The sequence below is a fragment of the Danio aesculapii genome, chromosome 3 (genome assembly GCF_903798145.1).
Source record: "Danio aesculapii chromosome 3, fDanAes4.1, whole genome shotgun sequence".
In the NCBI taxonomy this organism is placed as follows: domain Eukaryota; kingdom Metazoa; phylum Chordata; class Actinopteri; order Cypriniformes; family Danionidae; genus Danio; species Danio aesculapii.
Window position 1 is genome coordinate 6728755 of NC_079437.1, and position 20037 is coordinate 6748791.

The window sequence follows — 20037 nt, forward strand, 5'->3', positions numbered from 1 at the left end:
TCCCATAGACTTAACATAGGATCAAACTTTGTGAGCTCATAACTCTGCGTCAGACTGTCGCACAGACTTCTAACTGGGCTCATTTAACTCAGATTATCAATCTGCCAATGACTGATCACCTTTAAACTTTCTAGCCACACCCTAGCAACCACTTTTGGACCCTAGAAACTGTCCCATAGACTTCCATTGCAAAAGACTGCCATTGACTTAACATTGAATCAAACTCTGAGAGCTCAAAACTCTGCATCAGACTGTCATACAGACTAATGACTGAGCTCATTTAACTCAGACTACCAAACTGCCAATCACTGATGAGCTTTTAACTTTCTGGCCACACCCTAACTACCAGATACTGCACCCTAGCAACAACTGTCCCATAGACTTCCATTGCAAAAGACTGTCATTGACTTAACATTAGATCAAACTTTGTGACTTCATAGCTCTCCATCAGACTGTAATAGTTATGGGTGAGCTCTATCTATCTATCTATCTATCTATCTATCTATCTATCTATCTATCTATCTATCTATCTATCTATCTATCTATCTATCTATCTATCTATCCATCTATCCATCTATCTATCTATCTATAAACTGTTTTTATCTATCTATCTATCTATCTATCTATCTATCTATCTATCTATCTATCTATCTATCTATCTATCTATCTATCTATCTATCTATCTATCTATCTATCTATCTATAAACTGTTTTTATCTATCTATCTATCTATCTATCTATCTATCTATCTATCTATCTATCTATCTATCTATCTATCTATCTATCAACTGTTTTATCTATCTATCTATCTATCTATCTATCTATCTATCTATCTATCTATCTATCTATCTATCTATCTATCTATCTATCTATCTATCTATCTATCTATAAACTGTTTTTATCTATCTATCTATCTATCTATCTATCTATCTATCTATCTATCTATCTATCTATCTATCTATCTATCTATCTATCTATCTATCTATCTATCTATCTATAAACTGTTTTTATCTATCTATCTATCTATCTATCTATCTATCTATCTATCTATCTATCTATCTATCTATCTATCTATCTATCTATCTATCTATCTATCAACAGTTTTTATCTATCTATCTATCTATCTATCTATCTATCTATCTATCTATCTATCTATCTATCTATCTATCTATCTATCTATCTATCTATCTATCTATCTATCTATCTATCTATAAACTGTTTTTATCTATCTATCTATCTATCTATCTATCTATCTATCTATCTATCTATCTATCTATCTATCTATCTATCTATCTATCTATCTATCTATCTATCTATAAACTGTTTTTATCTATCTATCTATCTATCTATCTATCTATCTATCTATCTATCTATCTATCTATCTATCTATCTATCTATCTATCTATCTATCTATCTATCTATCAACAGTTTTTATCTATCTATCTATCTATCTATCTATCTATCTATCTATCTATCTATCTATCTATCTATCTATCTATCTATCTATAAACTGTTTTTATCTATCTATCTATCTATCTATCTATCTATCTATCTATCTATCTATCTATCTATCTATCTATCTATCTATCTATCTATCTATAAACTGTTTTTATCTATCTATCTATCTATCTATCTATCTATCTATCTATCTATCTATCTATCTATCTATCTATCTATCTATCTATCTATCTATCTATAAACTGTTTTTATCTATCTATCTATCTATCTATCTATCTATCTATCTATCTATCTATCTATCTATCTATCTATCTATCTATCTATCTATCTATCATGCTAACAACATGCTAATTCATGCTAGTAACATGCTAGTTCATGCTAGAATCATGCTAGTAACATGCTAATTCATGCTAGAATCATGCTAGTAACATGCTAATTCATGCTAGAATGATGCTAATAACATGCTAATTCATGCTACAATCATGCTAGTAGCATGCTAATTCATGCTAGAATCATGCTAGTAGCATGCTAATTCATGCTAGAATCATGCTAGTAACATGCTAATTCATGCTAGATTCATGCTAGTAACATGCTAATTCATGCTAGAATCATGCTAGTAACATGCTAATTTATGCTAGTAACATGCTAATTCATGCTAGAATCATACTAGTAAAATGCTAATTTATGCTAGTAACATGCTAAATCATGCTAGAATCATGCTAGTAACATGCTAATTCATGCTAGAATCATGCTAGTAACATGCTAATTCATGCTAGAATCATGCTAGTAACATGCTAATTCATGTTAGAATCATGCTAGTAACATGCTAATTTATGCTAGAATCATGCTAGTAACATGCTAATTCATGCTAGAATCATGCTAGTAACATGCTAATTCATGCTAGATTCATGCTAGTAACATGCTAATTCATGCTAGAATCATGCTAGTAACATGCTAATTTATGCTAGTAACATGCTAATTCATGCTAGAATCATACTAGTAACATGCTAATTTATGCTAGTAACATGCTAATTCATGCTAGAATCATGCTAGTAACATGCTAATTCATGCTAGAATCATGCTAGTAATATGCTAATTCATGCTAGAATCATGCTAGTAACATGCTAGTTCATGCTAAAATCATGCTAGTAACATGCTAATTAATGCTAGAATCATGCTAATAACATGCTAATTCATGCTAGAAACATGCTAGTAACATGCTAATTCATGCTAGAATCATGCTAGTAACATGCTAATCCATGCTAGAATCATGCTAGTAACATGCTAATTCATGCTAGAATCATGGTAGTAACATGCTAATTCATGCTAGAAACATGCTAGTAACATGCTAATTCATGCTAGAATCATGCTAGTAACATGCTAGATCATGCTAGAAACATGCTAGTAACATGCTAGTTACATGCTAATTAATGCTAGAATCATGCTAGTTACATGCTAATTCATGCTAGAAACATGCTAGTAACATGCTAATTCATGCTAGAATCATGCTAGTAACATGCTAATTCATGCTAGAAACATGCTAGTAACATGCTAATTCATGCTAGAATCATGCTAGTAACATGCTAGATCATGCTAGAAACATGCTAGTAACATGCTAGTTACATGCTAATTAATGCTAGAATCATGCTAGTTACATGCTAATTCATGCTAGAAACATGCTAGTAACATGCTAGAATCATGCTAGTAACATGCTAATCCATGCTAGAAACATGCTAGTAACATGCTAATTCATGCTAGAATCATGCTAGTAACATGCTAGAATCATGCTAGTAACATGCTAGATCATGCTAGAAACATGCTAGTAACATGCTAATTCATGCTAGAATCATGCTAGTAATATGCTAATTCATGCTAGAATCATGCTAGTAACATGCTAATTCATGCTAGAAACATGCTAGTAACATGCTAATTCATGCTAGAATCATGCTAGTAACATGCTAATTCATGCTAGAAACATGCTAGTAACATGCTAATTCATGCTAGAATCATGCTAGTTACATGCTAATCCATGCTAGAATCATGCTAGTAACATGCTAATTCATGCTAGAATCATGCTAGTAACATGCTAATTCATGCTAGAATCATGCTAGTAACATGCTAATTCATGCTAGAATCATGCTAATAACATGCTAATTCATGCTAGAATCATGCTAGTAACATGCTAATTCATGCTAGAATCATGCTAGTAACATGCTAATTCATGCTAGAAACATGCTAGTAACATGCTAGATCATGCTAGAAACATGCTAGTAACATGCTAATTCATGCTAGAATCATGCTAGTAATATGCTAATTCATGCTAGAATCATGCTAGTAACATGCTAATTCATGCTAGAAACATGCTAGTAACATGCTAATTCATGCTAGAATCATGCCAGTTACATGCTAATCCATGCTAGAATCATGCTAGTAACATGCTAATCCATGCTAGAATCATGCTAGTAACATGCAAATTCATGCTAGAATCATGCTAGTAACATGCTAATTCATGCTAGAAACATGCTAGTAACATGCTAGATCATGCTAGAAACATGCTAGTAATATGCTAATTCATGCTAGAATCATGCTAGTAATATGCTAATTCATGCTAGAATCATGCTAGTAACATGCTAATTCATGCTAGAAACATGCTAGTAACATGCTAATTCATGCTAGAATCATGCTAGTTACATGCTAATCCATGCTAGAATCATGCTAGTAACATGCTAATCCATGCTAGAATCATGCTAGTAACATGCTAATTCATGCTAGAATCATGCTAGTAACATGCTAGAATCATGCTAATAACATGCTAATTCATGCTAGAATCATGCTAGTAACATGCTAATTCATGCTAGAATCATGCTAATAACATGCTAATTCATGCTAGAAACATGCTAATTCATGCTAGAAGCATGCTAATAACATGCTAAATCATGCTAGAAACATGCTATAAACATGCTAATTCATGCTATAAACATGCTAGTAACATGCTAATTCATGCTAGAATCATGCTAGTAACATGCTAATTCATGCTAGAAACATGCTAGTAACATGCTAACTCATGCTAGAAACATGCTAGTAACATGCTAATTCATGCTAGAATCATGCTAATTCATGCTAGAAACATGCTAGTAACATGCTAATTCATGCTAGAATCATGCTAGTTACATGCTAATTTATGTTAGAATCATGCTAGTTACTTGCTAATTCAGGCTAGTAACATGCTAATTCAGACTCGGCTTTTCAAGCCACCATAAAGTTTGTCCTCAAACTTTAATATCTAGTTGAGTATCATCTGCATAGCAGTGAAAGCTGATCCCATGTCTTCTAATAATGTCTCCCAGGGGTAGCATGTCAGACTATAATAATAAATAAAAATGTCCACTATACAAAATCACTTTCAATAATTGCTAAATTGCTAAATCACATCTTGTATGGGAGGTTTTCATATTCAGTTTGACTTTCCCCATGTATATTTGCATTTATCTTTATAATGCATTAATATTAATAAGCAAGTTATACATACACCTATTACAGAACCATAAGCTCTAATGATGAACTTGCAAATACTTCAAAACCAATATTATATCATGCTTGATTATTTATGTAAACGTTTAAATTTGTTTATATTTCTACAATTAACTGCAAGTAAAAATAATTAAAGAAATGTACATATTTACAATTACATTGTTCATTGTTCGCTAATGTCTCTTGATGTGTTTTTCAGAGTCGGCAGATGCATCTGGACAACAGAAGCTAAATCTGGTTCTGTGTGGAAGTAATGCAACACATAAAGTCTCAGTGTCAAAGCTTCTCAGTCATTTCAGTCAGACAGAAAGCAGTGGAGTGAGTGTGAAGAAACAGAAGATTCATGGTCGTCAGATCAGTCTTGTGAATCTTCCAGCTCTCGGTCAGCTCTCAAAGGAGGAAGTGATGCGTCAGACTCTCCGCTCTGTGTCTCTCTGTGATCCTGGAGTTCATGCTTTCCTCCTCATTATTCCTGTTGGACCACTGACGGTTGAAGATAAAGCTGAAATAGAGAAGATCCTGAAGATATTTGACTCTAGAGATCACTTCATTCTGCTCTTCACAACAGAGCTCACTGATGATGGATTTGCAGCAGATTTTGTCAACATTTATTCAGATTGTCAGAAGTTGATCAGTCGATGTGGAAGTCAGTACAGAATGATTGGGTTAAAGAAACCTGAAGACTCTAGACAGATCCCAGAACTGCTGGAGTATATAGAGAAGAAGAAGACTGAACAGTATTCACCTGAGATGTTTGTGAAAGCCCAAGAGAACAGAATCAGGCGAGAGTTGGAGGAACAATATAAGAAAGAAATGAGTGAAATGAAGAGTAAAATCAAAGAGTTGGAGGACAAGATTCAGTCAGAGAGTGAGTTTTCTTATTCTGTTGCTTTAAAATGGTATATAACAAGAGAGCAGGGCTGAAAGTAATGTGGGAGATGAAGGTAACAAAGCGAGTTTCTCAGAACCCTGACAACATATGCTTTCCAAGCTACAGCAGCACATTCAACATGCAACCCTCTACAGAAATACCAAATAACATGTGAGTTTGTCACTGTCCCTCACTTAGTTCTGGATAGCAGTTACAAGTGCAATAAGTAAATCATTGAAGCTGTGTTTTTGTTTTATATTTTCATAAATAGGATACAGCCATACTTTATCTAATTTGACTCTGTCCTTGAATTTACTGTGGATCTATTGGGATATTTTATAAAATTAATTGATATTTCATATATTTATTTTAAAAACATTTGGTTTAAATTCACACACTTATTTTATTCTTATTTTTTGAGACAAATGCCAAAATGTTTGTAGTTACAAGATAACAGTCAGGTATACTTAATAAAACCAGAGTAACTTGGAGTAACACAAAAATCTTGTACTGTTGTTACTTTTGACCCTCCTGTGTATTTGATTTCTGACAGGGTCAAAAGTAACAACTTGTGTTTATGCATAACATTTTAACCAAGTTGTTCTAAATGTGTACAAAATGTCATCTGGTACTGAAAAACCACACTTATGATATACCGAAAACGTTTATTATTATTATTCTGTTTCATATTTTCACTGAATGCACATTTCTATTACATGACAAATCTCAAGATTCCCCGGGGGTTTCTAGCTAAATTTTGTGGCCACCCACTCCCACCTGTAGCACAGATAAAGCCAGTCGCTTTTTGTGTGAACAAATGGTAATACCAGTTTTGAGGCCAAAATGCATGTGTTAAAAGCAATGAAAATAGTCACATTGCTCAATAGGTTTTATTAAGATTTAAAAAAAAAAAAAACTAAAAAAACTTAAAAAAAAAACAAAAACTAAACCTTGATGCATGATTAATCCACGATTTTTAAAATATGATTTTCAGTCGCTGAATGTTTAGAAGATCTGCAGTCTTTGAGGATTGTGCTGATTGGGAGAACAGGAAGTGGAAAGAGCGCAACCGGAAATACTATTCTGGGAAGAAAAGAGTTTGTGAGTAAAGCAAAATCAGATTCAGTGACGACTGTCTGTGAGAAAGGAGTTGGAGAAGTTGATGGTCGATCCGTAGCTGTTGTTGATACTCCAGGGCTCTTCGACACGGCACTAACAAATGATCAAGTGGTGGAAGAAATAGTGAAGTGTGTTTCTCTGTCAGCTCCTGGACCTCATGTGTTTGTCATTGTGTTGAGTTTGGGAAGAATAACTAAAGAGGAGACAGAAACTATAGATCTGATTAAGAGGATATTTGGTCTAAAATCTGCTCAGTTCAGCATTGTACTGTTCACCAGAGGAGATGATCTTGAAGATCAATCTATAGAGGATTATGTGAGGGAAAGTAACTCTGCAGAACTGCAGAAACTGATCAGAGATTGTGGAAACAGATTCCTGGCTTTCAATAACAGAGAAAAGCAAGACAAAGCTCAAGTCATTAAGCTGTTAAAGATGATAGAAGAGGTGAAGAGTAATAATCAGAGTGGATACTTCACAAACAGCATGTTTGAGGAGGCAGAGATGTCCATTAAGAAGAAGATGGAGGAAATCATGAAAGAGAGAGAAAGAGAGATTCAGAAACAGAAAGAGGAGTTACAAGACAAATATGAGATGGAGATGGAGAACATGATGAAGAGACTGGAGGAAGAGAAACAAAGAGCAGAAGAAGAGAGAAGGAAAATGGAGAATCAACTGAAGCTGAAAGTGGAAAAACTCATGAAAGAGTTTGAAGAGAAGGAGAAAACAGATCAGAAGAAAAGAGAGACTGAAAACCAGAAACGATTAGAAGAGGAAAAACAGCAGAGAGCTGAATATGATCAGAGAATAGAAGAAATGATGAGAGAGATTGACGATCAGAGATCACAGTATGAACAACAGCAGAAAGAAAGAGAAGAAGAAGACAGAAAGAGAGAAGAGAAATACAGACAAGACCAAGAAAAGATGAGAAACGATAATGAAATAGCAATGGCAGAATTAAAGAAGAATCAGGATGAAGAAATAAAAATGAGGGATTTAGAGGAAAGAAAGAGGATTAAACAAGAAGAGAAAGAAAGAAAAGAATGGGAAAGAAGAATAAAAGAGGCTGACAATGAAAGAAAAGAGACTCAAGAGCAAATTAAACAACGGCAGAGAGAATGGGAGGATGAGAAGAAACGAAGGTTGAGAGAACGAAAGAAAGAAGAAAAAATAAGAAAAGAGAAACACGAGGAACAACTGAGAGAAAAACAAGAAGAGCTGGAGAAAATGAGGAAGAGATTTGAAAGAGAAAGAGAAGAAGAGCGACAGAAGATGAAACAGGAGAGGCAGAAACACAGAAGAGAAAGAGAAGACAAGGAGAGAGAATATGAGGAAAAGAGACAGGAGACAATGAGACATTATGAGGAGCTGGAGAGAGAGAGGAAAGAGGAGTGGGAAAGAAGAAAACAAGAAGATGAAGAGAGACGAGAAGAAGAGAGAAAGAGATGGGAGAACATGAAAGAAGATCTGAAACGAGAGCAAGAAGAGGAGATCAGGAGAAGAGAAACAGAAGAGAAAGAGAGACAAAAGAGAGAAGAGGAAGAGAGAGATGAAATGAAACAGAAACATGAAGAGGAAATAAAACAAATAAAGAAGAAACATGAAGAGGAAGCCAGAAAACAAGCAGAAGAGCTGAATGATTCCAACGAGGGAAAAGAGCAGCTCCAACAGAAGCTGAATGATCATCAGAAAGAAAATGAACTGTTGAAAACTCTCCATCAACAGCTGAGCGAACAGAAAGAAAAGGAAATCAAAGAGTTGGAGAAAGAAGTGAAAAAGTTTGTTCAAAGCATGCAATTCCAGAAAGAAAAAGAAATAAATGAGTTTAAAAAACAAGCTGAAGCGCTCAATGACCTCCTGAAAGACCAGAAAGGAGAGAAAATAGAAGCTCTGCAAAAAGAAGTCAAAATGTTCAGTGAAGACCTGCAAAACCAAAAAGGAGACAAAATTAAAAAAATACGAGATGAAGCTGATAAACTCTGTCAAAGCCTGATAAAGAAGAAAGAGGAGCATTTAAAGAATCTCCAAGAAGAAGCTGACAAGAAAAAATGTGTCTTAATGTGATTTGGTTGTTTACCGTAAGTATATTTAAAATAATAAATTGTCAATGTTTTTTTTCTTTTTCTTACTGACGTTTGCCTTTACAGGAATGATTTTCTTTGAGTAAATATATCTACATAAGTTTAAGAAATGTTTTTAATCTGTCATTTCTGTTTGGTTTCTCTCAAGGTTTATTTCCTTCACTTTCGTCAATTGCTGAAGTTTGCTCCTCCACTGTCGCCACTGGCTTGCATGGTTCGGGATCTGTAGAGCATCGATGGACTACTCCAGTGAATATTAAACCACACTGTAAAAGTGCTATAGAAATAACGATGAATTTAGTGAAATACTGTTTGATTAGGATTGTGTTGTACTCTTAAAAAAAGCAAAACTCACTTTTTTCCCTAACAGTAGATACCAAACAGATTCTAAAGACGCTATTAATAGATTTTTGCTAACATTTTATTTCTGATTAAATAAAATATAGTATGGTGGTTGATTTATTTTATTTATTTATTTTTTTAGACAAGATATTGATCCATTTAACTCGTGCATGTTGTTCTTTGACATTAAAGGGCACCTAGGTTACCCCTTTTTCCAGATTTAATATAAGTCTTTTGTGTCTCCAGAATGTGCCTGTAAAGTTTCAGCTCAAAACACCCATCAGATATTTATAAGACTATTCTGAAATTTGCCATTGTTAGCTTTGAACATCTGTTAGCTGTTTTTGTAAACTGTGTTTTTAATGCTGGTTCTCCCCAGAACAGTAGATCTCACATAACGTCTCTGAGAAATACTACAGTAAGAACTTTCCTAGTGATTATTTGATGCATTTGTTGTGGAGTTGCAATGATAAGTCACACACAATGTCATTACAAAGTTCACGCACACACACACAGAGGACACACACACAGAAAATGCCCACGTTTAGCTTTGCACTGTTTTGCACTGCAAATGTGACCGGATACCGGTTAATATCCACTGCTGTGTCACTAGTGCTGACTGCTGTTGTAACACCACACTTTGTTATTGTTTTAGTAATTCATCTTGTTTGTATTGTCTAATTCTAGTATTCTTAGTTGTGATATTAGTTTAATGTATTTTTAGTTGTGTTGTCATTTTCTGTGAGCAACAGTAACCCTTACATTTGATTTAGCGATAATTTGAGTACAGGTTTTGTCTACATATTTACATTCATTTAGTGTTTTCAGGAGTCTGAACCTCATGGGTGAAGGGGCCCTTAAGTAGCGACTGATGTGGGACACTTCTTTGAGTGATGTGATGCTGAGTGGGTAAAGTACACGGTGGCGTGTCTATAGAGTGCTATGGATTTACTCTTTGGTGTTCACTCCTCCTGGTGAGAGCCTAGCTTCTGGGTTCACAAAAACTGCTTTCTTTCATCTGAGAAATATCGCTAAGTTATGAAGTATGCTATCCATCTCAGATGCAGAAAAGCTAGTCCATGCTTTTATGACTTCTAGGCTGGACTACTGTAATGCACTGTTTGCTGGCTGCCCAGCATCCTCTATTAACAAACTTCAGCTAGTACAAAATGCAGCTGCCAGAGTTCTTACCAGGTCTAGAAAATTTGATCACATCACCCCAGTTTTATCCTCCTTACACTGGCTGCCTGTTAGATTGAATTTAAAATATTGCTTCTTACCTACAAAGCTTTAAATAATCTAGCTCCTGTTTATCTAACCAACCTTCTATCTTGCTACAATCCAACTCGCTCTTTAAGATCTCAAAACTCAGGGCTTCTGGTAGTACCTAGACTAGCTAAGTCGAGTAAAGGAGGTCGAGCCTTCTCATTTATAGCTCCTAAACTCTGGAATAGCCTTCCTGATAACGTCCGAGGCTCAGACACACGCTCACAGTTCAAAAGTAGATTAAAGACCTATCTTTTTAGTAAAGCATTCAGTGCACCACTTAGCAGGTTTCCACACAGGCTTCTGCATCTTGTTGATATACACTGTGAACATCAGCTACGCTAATTATTCTCTTTATTCTCCATTTCCAACTGGGGATACTCTTCCCGAGGCCCTCAGAATATGCAGTCACTGATTCGATCCAAGACCAACGACGAGATGACCCCAAGGTTTCCATATCCTGGACCAGGCCGTATCCTGAGCAGCTACTGTGGTGGTCATGGAGGAGTGGAGAGCATGAGACTGATTCCTGTGATGCTTGAACCTAATACATTTTTTTTTTTTAATTGTCTCCCAGGTTTTTGTCTGCACTCATAAAGGGAACGCACCTGTGCATTCTCCATTAAGTTGGGATGGCATAGTCTGGGCTGGCAACTTAATCTCTTCAAACATCATTGCCCAACATCATATGCCTACAGTACGTAACAAAACTCAGTATAAAATAACCACCATTCCGGAATTACCATTAGGCGATGATAAAAACTCCTGGCATACCAGAAAAGTCATCATCCAGTCCCCACATAATCATGGAGCATAATGAATCCTACTTATTCTCCCCCGAGCTAATGTGGATGTCATCCTGGGCAGGCTGTGGCTCGCCGAACATCAGCCTGACATAAACTGGAGCACCGAAGATGGAGCATGCACAACAAATGGTCACATTGCTCCCGCTGCTGTTCACACCCCGCATCAGACCTCCCTTTCTCTTCACTCCACTAGTATGGAAAACTCACCTCCCTCTTCAAATGCCTCTATCTCATCCATCTACACCCCCTTTATCTCAACGTTTTCAGCAAGGAATGAGCCACACCAACACAATCTCACGGCAATTCGTAACTTTTTGATTCAGTGGTTAATTCGTATGAATTTGTACGATCTAATTCGTACATTTTTGTACGATTTGCTCATCCCCCAATGACGGTTGGGTTTAGGGGTGGGGTTAGGTGCCACGCCTCCTTTTTAAAATTGTATAATTTCGTATGACTGAACTCGTATGAATTCGTACGAATTAGCCACTAAATAGACAAAACGTAAAATACTTACGTTTTCTCGTGAGATCAGGCTGGCCACACAGGTACCCCCACATCTGTCCTGGGACTGTAGTATTGACCTGCTGCCTATCGGCAAGCTACTGCATGGAGGGATTTATGCCCTATCCTGTCCTGAGCACAAGGCGATGGAGGATTACATCAATGAGGCTCTCAGTCAAGGGTTCATCAGGCCATCTACCTCCTCAGCCGCGGCCTCCATTCTTCAATGCCAGAGGAGGCCTTATATAGATTAAAGGGTCTTGAATGCAACCACAGTCAAGTTCGCCTACCTTTTGCCTCTGGTTCAGGCTGCTTTGGAGTAGCTCCGCAAAGCCTGCATCTTCACCAAGCTTGACCTCCGAAGCACGTACATCCTTATCTATATCTGGGAAGGAGAAAAGTGGAAAACAGCTTTCATCACTTCCTCCATTCACTATGAGTACCGGGTGATGCCCTATGGCCTAGCTAACAGTCCTTCCATATTTCAACGTTTTATGAATGAGATCTTCAGAAACTTCCTCCATTATTTTGCTATAGTTTACATACATTACATCCTAAATTGTTCCTGTAATCTAGCAGAACATCAATGTCATGTCCAAAAGACAGAGAGAATCATCTCTATTTGAAAGCTGAGAAATGTCAGTTCCATCAACCCTCGATCTCCTTCCTTGGGTACCTGATCTCTGCTAAGGGGGTCAGCATGGAAAGAGGCAAAGTGGACGAAATCTCCCAGTGGGACGAACCAAAAACTCTGAAAGAGTTGCAGCGGTTTCTGGGATTCGCCAACTTATATCAAAGGTTTATTAAGAACTATAGTATTCTCTCAGCGCCCTTAACCTCTCTTCTGAAAGGCGGACGGTGTTCGCTCACCTGGAACCTCGAAGCATGCCAAGCCTTTAAACACCTCAAGGAAGTGTTTACCACTGAACCTGTCCTCCGTCATCCGGATCCCACACAATCCTTCATTGTTGAGGTCGACGTGGCTGATGTTGGGGTTGGTGCCATACTATCGCAGTAGTCTGATGAACCCCAAGTCCTCCATCCGTGTGCGCGTACTATCCACGAAAGTTATCACCAGCAGAACAGAATTATGGCATCAGGGACTGCGAGCTTTTAGCCATCAAATTGGAAGAATGGCATCACTGGCTTGAAGGAGCACAGTTCAATTTCACGGTCATAATAGACCACAAGAACCTCCAGTATCTCCGCGATGCCAAACGCCTGAACGCTCGCCAAGCTCGCTGGTCCCTATTTTTTGCCTGTTTCAATTTCTACATAACCTACCAACCGGGCCATAAGAATGTAAAGGCTGATGCCCTCTCCCGGATGTACTCACCAGAACTCACTTGCGATACCCCCGAACCAGTCCTACCTTCCACTGCCTTCCTCGCTCCCATTCTGTGGCAGTCGGACGAAGCAATCCGAGCTGCGGCTGATGAAGAACCAGCACCCCCTAAAATTCCTTCTGGTCGTATGTACATGCCTTCCAGATACCGTATTTCACTACTGGATAGTGTGCACACCTCCCTCGGCTCAGGACACCCTGGCAGCAGGCAAACCCTCTTGCTCCTCCAACAAAGGTTTTGGTGGCCCAATATGACCAGGGACATCATCCAGTACATCCAGGGTTGCTCGATCTGTGCCATCACAACCACACCTAGTCATCTGCTCCAGGGTAAATTAGAGCCACTGCCCATTCCCCGCTGATGTTGGACCCACATAGGAGTGGACTTCGCTACCGACTTACCTCCATCACAAGTGTATACCACCATTCTTGTTGTTGTAGATTGCTTTTCTAAATCCTGAAAATTAATCCCTTTGAAAAGTCTCCTTACAGCTCTAGAAACTACTGAAGCCTCTTTCTCCACGTCTTCTGGAATTATGGGGTCCACTGTATTAGATCAGGGAATTACAAAGACACTGTTGCAGATCGGGATCCACAATTTATCTCCAGGGTCTGGCGGGCTTTCTTTCGACATCTGGGCACTACCATCAGTCAATCCTCCGGCTACCACCCACAGACGAACGGTCAGACCGAGCGTAAAAATCAAGTGATTTCCTGCTATCTCCGGATGTATTGCTTGCAACATCAGAACACCAGCAGCCAGTATCTACCAAGGGCTGAGTATGCACAGAATTCCTTTCGATACTCTTCCACCGGTCGAACACCTTTTCAGTGTGTTTTAGGATACAAATCTTCCCTGTTCCCATGGTCCAGTGAGACCTCAGAAGTGCCCACGGTAGATCACTGGTTCTGAGAGAGCTAGAGGTTGTGGGACTCAGCTCACGTCCATCTGCAGCAGGCAGTACGTAGGTATACTAACGCTGCCAATCTTCATCGTCTCCCCAATCCTACCTATCAGCAGGGTGACAAGATATGGCTTTCCACCAGAGACATCTGCCTCCGTCTGCCATGCTGCAAGCATGTCCCACTGGACATAGCACCATCAATATGGTCCTACATAGCACGGTCCTACATTTCCATTCACCGTGCACTCCCAGATCAATTCAGTCACCTTCCGTCTCAACCTCCCTCCTCAATACTGTATTGCACCCACCTTTCATGTATCCCTGCTCAAATCCTATGTTGACCCTGTCTCTCCTCCCTCCACAGACCCGGAACTACAACCTCCCCACCCCCCTCCTCCTCCCGACCAAGCTGAAATCATCCCTGACAACATCTATCAAGTCAAAGAGATCCTCGACTCCCAGCAACAGAATTTAATATCTAGTCAACTGGGAAGGATTTGATCCTGAGGAGAGGTCTTGGACACCCCGAGATGACATTCTAGACCCTACCCTCTTTGACGAGTTCCATCGCCAGCATCCAGACAGACCTGCTCCTCGCAGACTTAGCCGTACCCGCCTCCAGTCCAGGGTACCTGGAATCACCCGTGGAGGGAGGGGGAAGGGGTACTGTCACATCTCCATACAACGGCTGGAATCGAAGTCTGATAGTTCACCTCACCTTCTCCTCTGCTCACCTTCTTCCGTGGATGTTGCCCTTCTCCCGTGGATGTTTTTCCTAACCTGTGGATGCACATGCTGTGATTAAGGGAAGTGACTTTATACTCTGATGATTAAATGAAGATCCTTGTTTACATTGTGAACTGGTTATAAGACTGCTCTCATTCCATAAATATCACTTACCCACTTCTCATGTTGAACTATCCACATTGTTTTGAATAAATTGACAAAAAGAGATAACCCTCCTTGTCTTCATTGTGTGACCGTGACAGGAGGAGACTGAGGAGCTGACTTGCCTTCTTATAAACAGCCTCTATGTTACTATTAAAATTCAGTTTATTGTCAATAATTGTGCCTAAATATTTACAATTTGAGACCTGCTCTACTTTTTGCCCATTTATGATGACTGGATTATAAAATCTAGTATCTACTTCTCTTGTCTGACTCCCCAGACATAGCGCTTTTTTTTTTTTCAATATTAAGATGTAATGAACTTTTACCAAACCAATCTGTAATACTATTAATATATTTAAAATATAAGGAGCTATTCATTTCTTCCTGACAGGAAAACAATGCCAGATCAACAGCGTATTTTATAAGAGTGAGATAATCATCATTATTGCACTGCAGTTCATGAATATATATATATATATATATATATATATATATATATATATATATATATAGAGAGAGAGAGAGAGAGAGAGAGAGAGAGAGAGAGAGAGAGAGAAAATAAAATAGGGGATAATACACGTCCCTGAGGTACCCCTATATTTAAAACAGAGCAGTCAGACATAACATGTTTAACACAGATGTGTTGTGGTCAGTTTTTTGTAATTCTCTGATCCATGTAATCAACCAACTACTTACTCCTAAATTATGAAGACGTTCTAAAAGAAGGTTAGGTTGAATGGTGTTAAAAACAGCTAAAAAATCCATAAAAAGTATTCTAACATGCGTATTTGGCCTATCTAGATGATGTTGAACTTTATTCAAGAGAGTAAGTGTGGCATGCGGTTGGCCCTATAGGCAAACTGCAGGGGATCCATTGTCCTCTCAGGTTGAGAAGACTATGCATTCCATACATTTACAAAGAACAGACGTGAGCATGATTGGACAGAAATCATTTGAAATTTGACAATTTTTCATGAGGTATTTCAGGTAGTGGAATAACTATTTACTTTCTCCAGGCTAATGGTACAAAACCGTTGTCTAGGAATATTTGAAACAGTTTGGTGCACACATAACCCAGTTCCGTACACTCTTTTAAAACTTTCCTCGTCAAACCATCTGAGCCAGATGCCTAGTGTGATTTAACGTTACACAGCACTGAGATAACCTCTCTTTCCTGTATGATCATGGTCTGTGACAGAATCTCAGTTCCTACTATATCTATATTGTTAACACTGGACCCATTTGAATGATCAAATTTTGAGAAGCATGTGTTAAGATCATTTGCAAGACTGTAAGGATCCTCATATTGTTGAACTTTTTTTTTTATGCAGTGGATGCCCTTACAGCCGCAACCCAGTTTTATGGGAATGGGAAACACTCATACACTCTCACATTTACATACACACACACACACACACACACACACATACACTACGGCCAATTTAGTTCATTAATGCCCCTATATCTCTTGTGTTTGGACTGTGGGGGAAACCGGAGCACCTGGAGGAAATCCATGCCAACAAAGTAAAAACATGCAAACTCCACACAAAAATGACAACTGACCCAGCTGGTACTCAAACCAGCGACCTTCTTGCTGTGAGGCCACAGTGCCAACCACTGAGCCACCGTGCCACCCAACAAAATCAATATCCAGTATTAATCTGAAAATTCTGACACCTAAATTAAGGTCTGGTACTACAAAACAAATGCTATGTGACATAGATGCAGTCATACACACACAGCTGGGCATTTGAATTCGACAGGTGCAGTAAGTCCCAATGCAAGTATGTTTACTCTCTCTCTCTCTCTTACACACACATACACACACACTGTCGGCACTGTTTTTGTTTTTCTTTTCTAAAACAATCAAAATCTCAGAAGCAAAATATTATTTCAAATGTTCATTTTTAAGTATTAAAAAATGTGCACACATGAATGAATTTATAATATACGGATGGGAGAAGTGGCTCTCATCCAGTAAAATGAATAGATCTCTATAGGCCTCTGCTGGACACATATTGTCATTGCAAATTATTTCTAAACCTATAACACCTACAGATGCCCAACCGATGACAGCAATCTGTCCCTAACACCTGGATTCATTTCAAGAAATAATTAGTATTTTATTTATATCAGTATTAAAGTGAGTTATCTGAGTAAACATGTCATATTGTAATGCAAGCTAATGGTGTTGCTGTTGATTTTGGGGAGTAAATGTGTTAAAGATACACTTGTTATCAAACATAGGGAAAGGCTGCTGAAATAAACACAGGATAAGAGTTAAGAACAAGTCTGAAATATATACACTAAAGCACACTCAGCACACACAGGTATCTATTGAACAAAGATCTAATACCAGGAAACGTTCGGCCTATTTTAGATATAGATGATGAGTGAAGGGCGATGCAGTGGCGCAGTAGGTAGTGCTGTCGCCTCACAGCAAGAAGGTCACTGGTTCGAGCCTTGGCTGGGTCAGTTAGCATTTCTGTGTGGAGTTTGCATGTTCTCCCCATGTTGGCGTGGGTTTCCTCTGGGCGCTCCGGTTTCCCCCACAGTCCAAAGACATGCGGTACAGGTGAATTGGGTAGGCTAAATTGTCAGTAGTGAATGAGTGTATGTGGATGCTTCCCAGAGATGGGTTGTGGGTTCCGCTGCTGGATAAGTTGGCGGTTCATTCCACTGTGGCGACCTCGGATTAATAAAGGGACTAAGCCGAAAAGAAAACGAATGAATGAATGATGAGTGAAGCTGTTTAAGCTGCTGAGCTCATTAATATTCATAAATGTTCCAAATATAGACAATATGGAGCTTGTGATTCTAGCACTAATTCCTCTTTATATAAATAGGAATATAAGGCACATACCTTCTGTGTAGATATCAGAGAATAATTAATCTTAATTAATCAATGCATTCTAATGCACTCTTTTAATATGTCACATTTAAGTTGGCAGGCTTGTGTGAGCATCAGTGCTGCTCCTGACTGAATGATGCAGTCTCACACACACACAGTGCGCATGTAAAAATACACATACTCACTGGACTGATTAAAGTTCAAGTTTTACTCGAAATCAAAACAAAGGACGTAAAACGACACACCAAACAGGTAAGATTTCTCTTTTGAAAACCTTTTTTTCAGACAGTAATGAATGTTTCACTCTTTCATAATCAAAACAACTGTTTAAATATGGAAATTACATAAAAAATCAAGAGAAATTTGAAGATATGAGAGAAATGCATGTGGTCTTTAAGAGTGGATTTAACACATTAGACATCATCAAAATGTCAAACAGCTGTGACACTGATTTCTTCAACAACTCCTTTATATGTTTATCACATGTGGAAGTGCTGTAAATGCCCACTGCTATGACTAGATAACAGGTTTGTATATTAGATAATAAAAGGACACTGCTGTGACATTGACATATAATCGGTAATTACACAATAATAAATACATAAATAAATGAAGATTTGGTACTTCAAATTATCTGAAACAAAAGAAAGTGACACAGTAAAACACTTTTACACACACATTCCCACATTACCGTCAGAACCAAATCATTTTCCAGTCTCTCTGAAAAGTGTGTATCGAACTTCTTCAAAAACGACTGTGTTGCTCTTGTTTAAAGAATTGTGTGACTCAAATAAAAGAGTAGACTGATAATATACGAGAGATTCTGTCAAGACATGATGGATTTCCAGTGTTGACAGAATAAGAAAAAACCTTTTAAAATAAATAAACATGTTTAAATCACATGAAATATGTAAATGACTTGTTCATTTGAAACCAATGTAATCGCTTTTACACACATGATCATGTATGATGTATGATAATGTCCACAGTGTGATCTCTTGCACGTGGCTAAATGTGTCTGAAAATAAAATATATATTAATCAATGTTTATAATTAAGCTCAGTATATGAGTATTAACAATTTGATTTAAAAATAATAATAAATCTGAGGCTGCAGCCTCTCCGTTTAGTTTACTGCATATGCCTTCTGTCACTGGGGGAAGGGTATAAATGTGAACTTTGCTCTTATAAGTAAATAACGACATGCTGTCAGTGCACACATCAGGAACCTGTGGAAAGTAATGATGCAGATAATAAAACTAAATTAGAAGTATAAACAACACATTTTCAAATGTACTTGAGTCCAAATACTTGATTTTCAAATGACTTCACTATTAAGTTAATTATTGATTAATGTATTAATGTTTTAAAAATAATTACCCATGTTCCAGGTTCACAAATATTATATAACAGAATGAATCAACTCATAGTTGTGCTGGCAATTATAAACATAAATCAAAATGTGTTCACTTTAAGAATTCAGTGTAACTGCACAAGTTTTATATATGTTATGTGCTTCAGCAGTGTGAAAACTACTTCAACTCCTGACTTCAATCTGTAAATCATTAACTGGATACTTGCTCTTTCCGAAGCTGCTTTTCCCTAAACACCCTTTTGTTCTTAATGGAAGAGTTGAAAAAAAAAATTCAAATTCAATTTAATTCCCCTTTATTTGTATAGCGCTTTTACAATGTAGATTGTGTCAAAGCAGCTTCACATAAAAGGTCACAGTAAATAGGAACAGTGTAGTTCAGTTTGTAGTGCACTCACTATTTACTCAGCCTCAAGTGGTTTCAAGCTTTTATTAGTTTCTTTCTTCTGTTTAACACAAATGAATCACCTGAACCCCTGTGAACAAAACCAGAACCCCCTTTTCTCTCCTCCACCTCATCACACGACAACTTCTTTAAATAATTTTGTACGTTTTTCTACCATTTTTAAATACTGTAAGTCAAAGTACAAGTCTTAATGGTAGAGCTTTGGATTATAACCTGCAAAGTACCGCATAGGTACAGTGAAATAACAGTGTACTCTTCTGTAAGTTTAGTGTAAGTAGTATGAACATATGTGTG

The 20037-nt window shown here is 37.6% G+C and overlaps 2 protein-coding genes across 2 annotated transcripts in view; both read left to right on the forward strand.

The window, feature by feature from the left end:
* LOC130216920 (calponin homology domain-containing protein DDB_G0272472-like) overlaps positions 1-9991 on the forward strand; it is a 28304-nt gene extending 18313 nt beyond the window's left edge. The window contains exons 4-6 of the mRNA XM_056448855.1: positions 5188-5856; positions 6854-9053; positions 9205-9991. Of these exons, the coding sequence (XP_056304830.1) occupies positions 5188-5856; positions 6854-9039 (2855 nt within the window). The 3' untranslated portion in view covers positions 9040-9053; positions 9205-9991. The remainder of the gene's footprint in view (positions 1-5187; positions 5857-6853; positions 9054-9204) is intronic.
* A 3309-nt stretch (positions 9992-13300) lies between these two features.
* The window catches only part of LOC130216927 (uncharacterized), an 80285-nt gene continuing 73548 nt past the window's right edge, over positions 13301-20037 (forward strand). The window contains exon 1 of the mRNA XM_056448866.1: positions 13301-13649. Within this exon, the coding sequence (XP_056304841.1) occupies positions 13301-13649 (349 nt within the window). The remainder of the gene's footprint in view (positions 13650-20037) is intronic.